The sequence below is a fragment of the Marmota monax genome, unplaced genomic scaffold (assembly GCF_021218885.2).
Source record: "Marmota monax isolate L192 unplaced genomic scaffold, Marmota_monax_Labrador192_F-V1.1 WCK01_AAM20220418_F8-fsc00001, whole genome shotgun sequence".
Lineage (NCBI taxonomy): Eukaryota > Metazoa > Chordata > Mammalia > Rodentia > Sciuridae > Marmota > Marmota monax.
The window spans coordinates 9,837,594-9,849,606 of record NW_026693777.1 but is presented as its reverse complement, the minus strand read 5'-3'; the positions used below and the strand labels follow the sequence as shown (position 1 = coordinate 9,849,606).

The 12,013-nt window shown below is 36.0% G+C and overlaps 1 protein-coding gene across 2 annotated transcripts in view; it reads right to left on the bottom strand.

Annotated features, from left to right (window-relative positions):
• Window positions 1-10,821, bottom strand: part of Fancm (FA complementation group M) — a 57,586-nt gene extending 46,765 nt beyond the window's left edge. The window contains exons 1-5 of one of the 2 annotated variants that reach the window (XM_046461665.2): window positions 10,117-10,821; window positions 9,312-9,484; window positions 7,454-7,531; window positions 3,724-3,882; window positions 182-313 (exon numbers count right to left, since the gene is read on the bottom strand). In XM_046461665.2, the coding sequence (XP_046317621.1) occupies window positions 182-313; window positions 3,724-3,882; window positions 7,454-7,531; window positions 9,312-9,484; window positions 10,117-10,618 (1,044 nt within the window). In that variant the 5' untranslated portion in view covers window positions 10,619-10,821. The remainder of the gene's footprint in view (window positions 1-181; window positions 314-3,723; window positions 3,883-7,453; window positions 7,532-9,311; window positions 9,485-10,116) is intronic. The other variant, XM_046461668.2, reaches the window with a different exon arrangement.
• Between the last annotated feature and the right edge of the window lie 1,192 nt (window positions 10,822-12,013).

Genomic DNA, 12,013 nt, shown 5'->3' with positions numbered 1-12,013 from the left:
ATTAAAAGTTAAAAGATAAATTTATTTTAATTCAAATAATTAAATTGTATTCTTGTTAGACTTTTATAAACTATATAAATCATATCTAAGTCCTTCTGTGCTTAAAACTCATCATTTACATTTTATCCTGGCTCTGAGCAAAAATTAAATCAGTCATCAAAATTTATTTTAAAATACTTACTACAATATTTGGAGATGGATTTTTCCTAAATTGATCTCTTGCCAGAATTATCTGGTATTTTGTTAGATTGGGAATATCCCTTTTCATCAAAACATTCTTCTGAATCAAAGAACTGGCAAATGCTTCCAAAATCTATAAATTAAAAATAATAATAAAATTAGTTTAAGCTTATTTTAAAGTCCTTTTTCAAATACAATCATTTCACCATATATTAAAATAGGAATTATAAGTTTAATAAAGTTTGTCATTAAATGAATTTTTAAGTAAACCCAGCAAAGATAACAAAATTTAGAAGTACTTGACATGCAACCCCAGATAATATCCACAAGTCAACATAAGGAACTACTTTGTCAGCTACATTTTAAGAACATATTTATTTATTTACTCATCTCCTTGTCAACCTACACACACCCTAAGTACCATGAAAAGAGGGCCTTGGATTTCTTCACTGTTGCATCATCAGTGCCCAGAACAAAGTATACTACATAGCTTTTCAGAAAATATTTGTAGCCTACTAAATAAACTGAAATGTCTTGAGTATATTTAGTTTCACTAATTGATTTACTCTTTCAAAAATATTTATTAAGCATTTATTACATAAAAAGCATTGTTGTAAATTGTGCTTAATTTGCTGCCAGGCAAATCCTATAATCCTAGTGATTCAGCTTAAGGCAGGAGGATCATAAATTCAAGGTCAACCCCAGCAAGTTAGTGAGACCCTGTCATAAAATTAAAACTAAAAGGACTGTCGATGTAGCTCTGTGGTAAAGTACCCCTGCGTTAAACCCCCTACATAAAAGAAAAAAAGTTGCTGTTCCCATGTAGTTTACATTTCAGTGGAAAGAAGCAAAGAATAAAGAAGTAAAGGGTGGAAGGATGCAAAAATAAAGAAGTAAACAGAGGACTCTGGATGTGGCTCAAGAGGTAGCGAGCCTCTGGCATGCATAAGGCACTGGGTTCGATCCTCAGCACCACATTAAAAAAAAAAATAAAGATATTGTGTCCACCTAAAACTAAAAAATAAATTAAAAAAAAAAAAAAAAAAAGAAGAAGTAAACACAGACAGGTCTGGAGATACAGTTCAGTGGTCGAGTGCTTGCCTGACATACTCAAAGCTGTAAGTTGAATCCCCAATACTAGAGAGGGAAAAAAAACTGAAAAATTAAAGTAGGTAATATTGATAATGATAAAGACTCTTAAGACTCTAAAACATAATAATGCTCCAGAATCTTTGAATACAAAATATTTGAGTTGCCATGTGAATAATGAGGTATGTCCACCTTGTGAGTTTTCAAAATAGAGCATTCCAGAAAAGAAATAGCAGATCAAGAGTCCTGAGACAGGAATAAGCTTACGGCACACTGAAGAAAAAAAGAGATTTTCAAATGAAGACCTACTACAGCGATATGTGATTGTTTAAATTTTGCCTAATTTTTATTTCATAAAATAGTTATATAAGTAGATTTCTCTTCTTCCCTTCCAGCATTTCTAATTACACTGCCTAAACAAGTACTCTAGCCAGGCAGGTGGTACACACCTGTAATCCCAGTGATTCTGGAGGCTGAGATAGAGGATCACAAGTTCAAGGCCAGCTCAGTAACTCAGCAAGGCCCTAAACAACTTAGTAAGATCCTGTGTCAAAAAATAAAAAGGACTGGGGGGCTGAGACTGTAGCTTAGTGGCAGAGCTCTGGCCTACTTGGCGTGAGGCACTGGGTTCAATCCTCAGCACCACATAAAAATAAATAATGGGCTGGGGTTGTGGCTCAGCGGTAGAGTACCTGCCTAGCATGTTTGAGACCCTGAGTTCGATCCTTGGCACCACATAAAAATATATAAATAAAATAAAGGTATTGTGTCCAACTGCAACTAAAAAATAAATATTAAAAAATAAAAATAAATAAAATAAAGGCATTCTGTCCATCTACAACTTCCAAAAAAAAAAAAAAAGGAATGGGGATGTGGCTTAGTGATTAACCTTCATGGGGTTTAACGCCTGATAACAAAACAAACAAACAAACAACAACAACAAAAAAAAAAACCTAGAGACAGCATAATAGGGAATGCTTGTCTCAGTTCCTTGATGTCTGGTGTCTCAGACAACTGGCAACAAGAAGTAATTTGACTGAAGCCATATATTTGGATTCTTGATTTTACCTAACGACTTGCTCCTGCTTTCCTCTCAAAATGACTAACTTGAGATTGGTTATGGCTAACTTGGTCATCCCATTCTATATAGGTCAGTCACAGGGCCAGCCTAGATTTAAGAGAAGGGAAATTTTATCTCCTCTCAGGGCAAGAAGTGGCAAATAAATTGCAGCCACCTTTAATCTTTGCCTATGTAGATGTGAAAACATGTTGTTCTCCTACTACGAGACTAATTATAAACTACAGAAAAACAATGCCTTACCTCAGATTTCTCCTATTTAAAGTAACAACTGTCTAAGCAGTTTTTCAACAGCTACAATATTGATACTTGGGCCAGAAATTTCTTCATTGTAAGGTGGTTATCCTGTCTATTATAGGATGTTTAGTGGCTTCCAGTTATAACAACCCAAAACAACCCAATCCATGTCAAGACATTGCCATGTCACCAAATGGGCAAAATCATTTTCACTTGAGAACTGTTATACAAAGGATCAGGAAGAAAAATATTAAAAATATATCTCATTACAAGGAAACTTCTGGCTGATTCTGGGTGTATGTTATGGGTATGTTCACTTTGTGAAAATTCACTCAACAACTCACTTAAGTTTTGTGTAGACTGCTCTTTAGATATGTCTGTGTTCCATACTAAAGTTAAAATATTTACTTAAAAAAATAAACCTGGGGCTGGAGTTTTAGTTCAGCGGTAGAGCGCTCGCCTAGCACATGTGAGGCCCTGGGTTCGATTCTCAGCACCACATAAAAATAAATAAACAAAATAAAGGTATTGTGTACAACTAAAAAAATAAATAAATATTTTTTTAAAAAAAAAAAACCTGGAGGCTGAGATTGTAGTTCAGTGGTATAGCACTTGCCTAGCATGTGTGAGGTCCCAAGTTCAATCCTCAGTACAACAAGAAAAAAAGAGAAAAAAAAAAAAGCTATAATTAGCTTTAGAAATGGTCTCTTATGTTTCCCTTTAACATAATACTTGGTTAGCACATATAAAACATGGTGCTCATTCCAAAAAAAATTTCCAAACAATTTCTCACATGTTAATTATATACAATGAGATACTGTATATCTCACAACCAAATTCTGAAATAATTATAATACCAGTTCATCCATCAAAACCCAAATTGTAGCCGGGCACAGTGACACATGCCTGTAATCCCCATGGCTTGGGAAGCTGAGGCAGGAGGATCCTGAGTTCAAAGACAGACTCAGCAAAAGCCAGGCACTAAGCAACTCAGTAAGTCCCTGTCTCTAAATAAAATACAAAATAGGGCTGGAAATGTGGCTCAGTGGTTGAATGCCTCTGAGCTCAATCCATGGCACCCAAAAAAACCCAAAAACAAAACAAAACAAAAACCCGAATTGTGATTAAAAACGGCTTACCTGGATATATGTCTTTTGAATGGCTACAAGTTTTTCACCAAGGGGAACAACAAGCTTTTCTACTCGCCTTTCATGAGAGTATGGCAAAATATCTGGAGAATCTTCAGAACGAAGCTCTATTTGACCAATTAGTAGGTTGGTAATAACCTGTTGCACTGCCTATGTAAAATCAATCAAGTATGATTATAAATTATATCACATTAAATTTGGGGGGTTTAACTTACTAATAAAATAGCAATAAAATGTTGAAAGAAGCACTAGAAATTCATATCATTAAATTTCAAAGAGAAAAGAAAAAAGACAAGCCTATTAACCAAGTATATCACAAGTAGCACAATAAGGGAAAATACTTTTGAACATCTTTTCCCCCTACAACCTTTTAAGCCAAGCATCCAAGAAATAAGAATATTAGTAAATGTCCAACAAGTTCCTCAAATGTATTTTGGCACTTTCCAAATGGAAAAAAAAAAAAAAAAAAAAAGTTTTAGACAAAACCAAAGTTGTAGATTGGCAAACTGAATCCGCAAAAGCTTATAAAACACAGTCAATTTCAGAGCCAGAATTAGAACACAGGTTTCCTCATTACCTGGCATAATACTTTTTTTCTACTGATATTTTTATGGGAAAAGCAGAGAGAACTATTAAAGGAAACCAATGTATCTTAGGAATAGTTTATAAATGGACTTGTTGAGACGGAAGATATATACTATATCAACTTTTAATAAATTAGTAGAAATTTTTCATTTAAATTAATGTAAGTGCTGTGAATATATTTCTGGGCTAAAATTCATTCACCTAAAGCATATAATGGAACTCAATTATCAAACCAGGGAACTGGAGCAAAACAGATATAACGTTTAGGTATAAGCAACTACAACATCAGAAGACTATAACACTGAAAATGTGATTTAAAAGTCATAAAGAAAGAAACAAACAAAAGAAAAGGGATCCTGAAAGTGTCTAGAAATTAGGTACTTTTTTTTTAAAACACTAGAATTCCTCAGGGGCTTAGTTTAAGTAAAAACCACCCTAGGACAAGAATCATATTTCAAGTCACCTTTGTATTCACAACACCTACCATACTGCCTAAAATAGTACACTACAGCTACTGAGGATCTATATACATTCAAAATCTAGAGTGCATTTATTACTATTTCATAAAATTAAATTTCAATATTTTCAATAAATCATTCATTCAACCAATGTTCAAGTAATCCCACAGGCCAGCCACTAAATTAGTAATAGAACTAAAAATAGAATAGTCATAACCACTACATTCATGTAGCTGACATTTTAGTGAAATAGACAAACAAAAAAAATGGGCAAAAGAATGACAGGCTATGAAAAATGTCTAAGAAAAAATAACAAGATAGGGAAAGCTGATTTTTGATAGCTTAAAGTGGATCTTTCTTAAAGGAATGAAATTTAAGCAGAGATTTAGTATCTGACTGAAAAACAATTAAGCATGTTTAAACAAGGGGTAAAAGAAATTTCTAAAAACATTATCAAGGCTACGGACAGGAAAAGTCTTTCAGCATGGCAGGGGTACAACAGAAGACCATTTAGAAGTACTACAACCAAGATAATATAGAATACGGCTCAAAATTCTGCATCTTAGGGGCTGAGATATGGCTCAGAGTAAAAAGTGTGCTTAACAAGTACAAAGGCCTAGTTCAACCCCACTACCAAAGAAAAATCTGCAATTTTATCATTCTCCAAATAAAGGAAACAAGAGCTCCCAAGAGAAATGGTTGATTCCATGGCTGAGATAGGAAAAATACTAAAATAAAATATCGCGTGATGCCAGAAAGTTAGGATGCACTTTAACTAGTGGGAAAGGAGCATGTCTAAAAGACACAGGAGCCATCTTGAAGAAGCTCCCAATAGCCAAAGCTGAAACAATCTGAAAAACAAAACTGCTATTAATAGTGTAGAATTGTAGGGACTGGGCCTATAGCTCAGCACAGAGTACTTGCCTAGCATATATGAGGCACTGGGTTCAATCCTCAGCAGCACATAAAAATAAACAAGTAACATAGTTTCTGTTCATCTACAACTACAATTTTTTTTTTTTGAGAGAGAGAGAGAGAGAATTTTTTTAATATTTATTTTTTAGTTTTCGGCAGACACAACATCTTTGTATGTGGTGCTGAGGATCGAACCCGGGCCGCACGCATGTCAGGCGAGCGCGCTACCGCTTCAGCCACATCCCCAGCCCCTCAAAAAAAAAAAATTTTTTTTTAAAATAGTGTTGGATTGTAGTACATAGAAGAAATAAATATCCATTAGTCTATGTGGATATAAATAAAGAACTAAAATAATTATAAATGGAGGAGAAAAAATACAACTCTTCATTATAGAATTCAAAGTAAGAATGTAAAAGACATGGAAAAAAGAACCAATGATTAAGCAAACACCACAGAAGTAATCTTTAGCAGTGAAAACCTTAGGTAGATGTAAAACAGGATATTTACATAGTCTCGAAATATCTCCCCCACAAGATATTTATTAATCACAAAGGGGAAAATTAATTTTACAATTGAGAAACCCAAAAACATCATCTTACCCAAGTCAGGATTAGTAGCATCACTAATAAAACAAATCAATATTATGTGTTCCCTTATACACTGAGAAAGTACAACATCACTTCTAGAATATTCTCACAAAAATGTAAAACCTTATTCCATCATGAGAAATATCAGACAAACCCAAATTGAATAATATTCTACAAAATAACTAGTACCTACTATTCAACAGCATGGAGATCATGGAAGACAAGAAAAGACTAAAGAATTATAAAAGATTGGAAAGGAGTAAGGAGACATGACAATCCACTGTAATGTGAGAACCTAGACTGTATCCTGGAGCAGAAAAAGAAATGGTTGTAAAAACTGCCAAAATTTGAATAAGACTGGCAGATTAATTACTAACATATTAATGTTAATTTTATTTGATAACTGTACTATACTTATATAAATGCTAACATTAGGGGAGGCTAGTTAAGGGAGTTATAAAAACTACAATTTTGGCAAATTTTTTGAACGTCTGAAGTCATTGCAAAGTTATGCTTTAATTAAAAAGAACTAAAAACACTAACAATTTTTTTTAAATACACTATTAAGCCAGATGCAATGGCACACACCTGTAATCCCAGCAACTCAGGAAGCTGAGGTAGGAGGATCGCAAGTTCAAAGCCAGCCTCAGCAATTTAGTGAGGCCCTGAGCAACTCAGCAAGACCTTGCCTCTAATAAAATGTAAAAAAAGGGATGGGGATGTGGCTCAGTGGTTAAATGCCCCTGGGTTCAGTCCCCGGAACCAAAAAAAAAAAAAAAAAAACCCCAAACAAATAAATGCTACTATTGAAAAATTCAGTATTTTTAACAAATAGCTTTAGGTGATTCTTATGCACACTTAATTTAGAAAAGTACTAATCTGGTGGGTACAGTAGCACATACCAGTAGTACCAGTTGATCTAGAGGATAAAGCAGGAAGATTGTTGCCCAGCTTGAGCAACACAGCCAGACCCCATCTCAAAAAATAAATAAATAAACAGATAAATAAATAAATACCTGTTTAAAGAAATGCCTACAAACATAGAAGAAAAGTTAGGCCTGTTAGAGGAGACACTAAAGTCAGACTATATAAATATTAGAATGGAAAAATGATCTGGCCCCATACAGAAATTCTTATTTTCTTAAATGTTAATAAATGGAAAAACATTTTACTTACCTTCATATCACTACCTGGTGTGGCACTAAGAGCCAAGATTCTAAAGTGATTTGTGTACTTGACCAGTTCTCTTACAACCTAAAAAAAAAAAAAAATTCTTTAATTTCATCAGTTCAATGCAAAAATAATAGTAGTTCTGCTAAATAAAGTTGTTCTTTCTAGTCTATTATCATTATTCCAATGGCAGTGATAGTTCAGAGTGGAATTACCACTTGTCTATTATCTGAAAAGCAAATGATTTAGGTTTAATGAGACTCATTCTGAATCCTGATTAAGACTCAGTAATATTATTTGTGAAATTTTTAGCATAACCCAGATTACATATGAAGAAATAACTTTATACTCAACAGAGACCTAAGTAGAAATATTCTAATTAAGAAGGTCTGGGGATTTAGTTTAGTAGCAAAGCACTTGTTTAGCATATGTAAGGCCCTAGGTTCAATCACCAGCATGACGCCCCAACCCCCCAAAAAAACTGTTGGAACACAAATATCCTTGGTGCCAGAAGTGATAAGTGATGTCCTCAGATATCACTGAAGGATAAAAAATGCAACAAGAAAGATGATCTAAACAGATCACTTGTTGGATTAGTGTCTTTTAAAAATCCTTTTTGTATGATAGCCAGAATTCAAAATGTTCTTTCAGATTATAAACCAATTCTGGCAGTTCAGAATGAAATAGTTTTATTGTTATATGCCACATGTACCAACAGACTTTCCAAAATTGTTACACATGAAAAACAGGCCAAATACATTGCTTCTTTTCAAGAGGGATTCTTAAGCCATCTTGGAAAAGAGGAAATGGTGCTGTGTTTTCTTAACATAGGAAGCTACATGCTTCATGGAGCTGTTGTGCCTATTGCAAATTAACTCTGGAATCTTTGCGTAGCATAAACTCAGGACTATTTGGTTATTAACAAATTCAAATCCATGTTTGATTGTATGCAATAAAATCATAAAGCTGGCAGTTTGAAAAAAACAATGCCTAGAAATTTTTTGAAAATAAATAAGTTAAATATAACTTACAAAATGAATCCCATATAGTTATAACAATTTTTTAAAATATCCCTATAAAGTGGAAATCTCAATACATAATTGAAAAGACATATCCATTTCCTGGATATATTTTAAAAGATCAAATATAAGAAAGATGGGCTTTCAAACTATCAAATGCCTTCACAATTCGGTCCTTAAGCAGAACAGAAGAGGCAAAGTTTCCTCAATAAAAGAGGTAAATAGAAGGTTAATTCCATTTAGTGAAAGAGATGAATAACTTTTACAACCATATTCCACCATTTCCACCTTTATACTTTACATCCCTATAGTACTCAAGTGGAAGGCACTGTTAGGCATTCTGCATACATTATGTTTTTTAATCCTTAGAAAAATAATGTTAAGTATTATCCTATCCAGTTGCCAAAGAATGGCCCCACAAATCTACTACCAATCTTTGGATTATCTTAGTTTCCAAACACCGTACAGATTCTACTTTATGTTTTATCTATTTTAACTAGTGCGTTACAGTTGTGCCTAAAAGTTGGGTTCATTTTGACATAATCATACATGCATGTAATTTATCACCCATCTCCTACTTTAAATCACTACCCCAACCATAACCAGGCTCTCAAAATCCACATCTCACGCTAGTGGACTTGTAATGTTTAAAAAAAAAAAATGAGAGTAGAGGTATTTATTTGAGTGGAGAAGGAAAATTATTTACAATCACCATTTGTTGAGATCATAAATAAATCTAAGGCTTTTAGAGTACCATCAGTAAGTTCCACTACTAATAACTATCCCCCAAAATACTCCTTAACAATATGGGTATACTACTAAATATTATTTTACAAAATTATTACCTGACAATAAGCATAGTTTCCAAGAGCCTTATGAGCTTCATCAACAACTAGACACTTTATATCAGAAGCAGGACAAGCTCCTCTAGTAAGGTCATTTACCATGATCTGAGGTGTAAGAAAAAGGACTCTCTTACTGCACCATATTTCCTTCCTGGTGAAAGCTTGAGTGGAACCTGTAAATAAAGTGAAAGTCTATATTTTAAACTCCAGACGGTTTTTTTTTTTTTTTTTTTTGTGGTGCTAGAGATTGAACCCAGGGCCTCGTGCATGCTAGGCAAGCACTCTACCAACTGAGCTATATCCCCAGCCCCAGACTGATATTTTTAAAACAAAAACAGTCTAGCCTATCTTCAAAATGTAATCATGCTTTAGGAATGTGCTTAAGTGGAGAACAATGTGACAACTCATTGGAATGCTACTTGTTAAATCTCTGATTTGCCCCAAATGTCAAAGAGCATCATTTAAATAGACTGTCCTTATAATTCCTGCAAAATGGCATAATGTTAGAAGCAAAGCAAATTCTTCAATTGGGAAATCATTCTTAGTAAGAATGCCCAAGGGATATAATACACGAATGCTTCAAAATACTGACAAACCACAGGGATTCTCTGAAGGTTTAATAAACTATCCTGTTCATCAGTGCTGGACCTACCACATTCCGAAAGAATGTAAGATGAGAATATTTGGATCTAGTAAGTATTCCACATGCATCAGGAATTTCTTTAGCTCTATTTCCACCACAACGTATGTTCATCCCTAGAAATAAAGCTCTTATTTTCAAATCAACCCATTCTTTCTCAAATACCTGTCATTTCTGCCATGTGGGACTGCGGGATACCCATCACCTGGTAGCAAGCCTCGATCTGCTGTGTCACCAAGGGTTTCGTGGGGGCCATAAAAACAACCTTGCCGGAAGGAAACCAGCGGTAGAAATTGTACATGACCACGGCGGCAATAAAGGTCTTTCCCAGCCCGGTAGGAAGACACACTAGAGTGTTGCAGAACAGAGCGGTCCTGGAAATGCGCAGCTGGTAGTCCCGCACAGGGTAATTAGTGGGGTAGATCCACAGGGCACCCGCTGAGGTGCAGAACCCGCCATTCTCTAGACTTAGCTGCCGCTCAGCCTCGTACACCGCGACTAGTAACACATCATCGTCCGACTCCGACTGAGACGCAGCCGCGGCAGATAAACGCGCCTCTGAGCGGGCCTGAGGCCGTTCAGTTCCGGAGCTGCAACTAGGAGTCCCAACCGATCGGGAAACGCTTGAGCCCCACGTCTGGAAAAGCGTTCTTTGCCGTCCACTCATGAGGCCGACGTCCACCAAAAGCTTCGTTCAGGAACCGAGATCCACAGCGGTTTTACCCGCTCAGTTCCGAGCCCCATCAGTTTCCTGCACACAAAGCTAAGGAACCAGAGGGCGGAACCACAGCCAGGCATCCAGTTGAAAATGCCGCCGCTGAGTTTGCGTTGGGAATACGATTGGCTTGCTTCCCGGAAATACTCCATGACCTCCTGGATACGCATGCGCATTGCTAAGGAGTTGCTCTAAATTTAGTCCCCTTCACAGTTTTAGCAGACTCTGAATTTGAGTTCCGTTTCCCTCCATTAGGTGTCTGCGCGTCATTGCGAACGTGATACCCTTTACAATGATTAAAATAAATGACCTTGAGATCCCGGAGACAATGGGATGCTCATAATTTTGTGAAATTAACGTTATTGAGCACTTAAATCAGGTGATGTGGTGAAAATCAAAATCGCGTGGATAAAATTAAAGATATATCTTATTCCTCTCTCTAGACTGAGAAAACTGCCTGATCCTTTCACTGTGTTGGGATTGGCAACCCATTATTCTAACAATTTACTATTCAAAGGAAAGTGAATGCAGGCTGGTCCCGTTATTCGTTAGAAAATTAATAAAAGGTATTCTGAAGTTACACTATTTCGTCTTTACTACAGATTTAGAGCAGTGAATTTAGATGTGCGATTACTGTACCGTTAGTTATAGCTACCTGGACTTGGATGCAATTCCTGGCTTCTCTACTTTAAACCTAATGACTTAATGTACAAAATTTGTTCCCTCTTGCATTGATGAAAAGTAGAAATACACCACGTAGCTGCTATAAGCATTAATAATGCCACCCATCATAAGTAAGTCGCAGCCTAAAGTACCGCTTCTTTATTTTATTCAAATTTCTGAACAAAATTTTCGCTTTTCGTTAGGAAGAAAGGGGTTTGTATTTAGGTTTCGTTTATGTGAGCTTTAATAAGGAATTAGCGAGGTATGGATTGTTCTAATAGACAAGGACAGAGCCAATTCAGAGATGAATCATTAGGATGTAACTAGCTAAAAATGAGATTAGGAGTCTTGAATGTTGTTTTCTTTAAGCAGGTTATAGACTGGACCTTTAAGGCATAGCAGGCCATAGTAATAAATAGTGTGGATAGTGGCTGGTAAACATCACTACCGTCAGAGGTCGCCCCACAAGAAGTCCAAACGAGAATATAATACTGCGGGATGTTTTCTGCGCAGCCCATCGGCGTGGCCACTTCTGCAGGGTTTTAACACCCACTCAACAAAGACGCCCTCAATAGCACGGCCTTGACGTCACTCAAATACAGGCACCAATCCCACCCGGTAGCGCAGTGACCACGCCCCGTCAAGCTCCGTGCGAGCCCACGCCACGCCCCAGGGGCGGGGCGG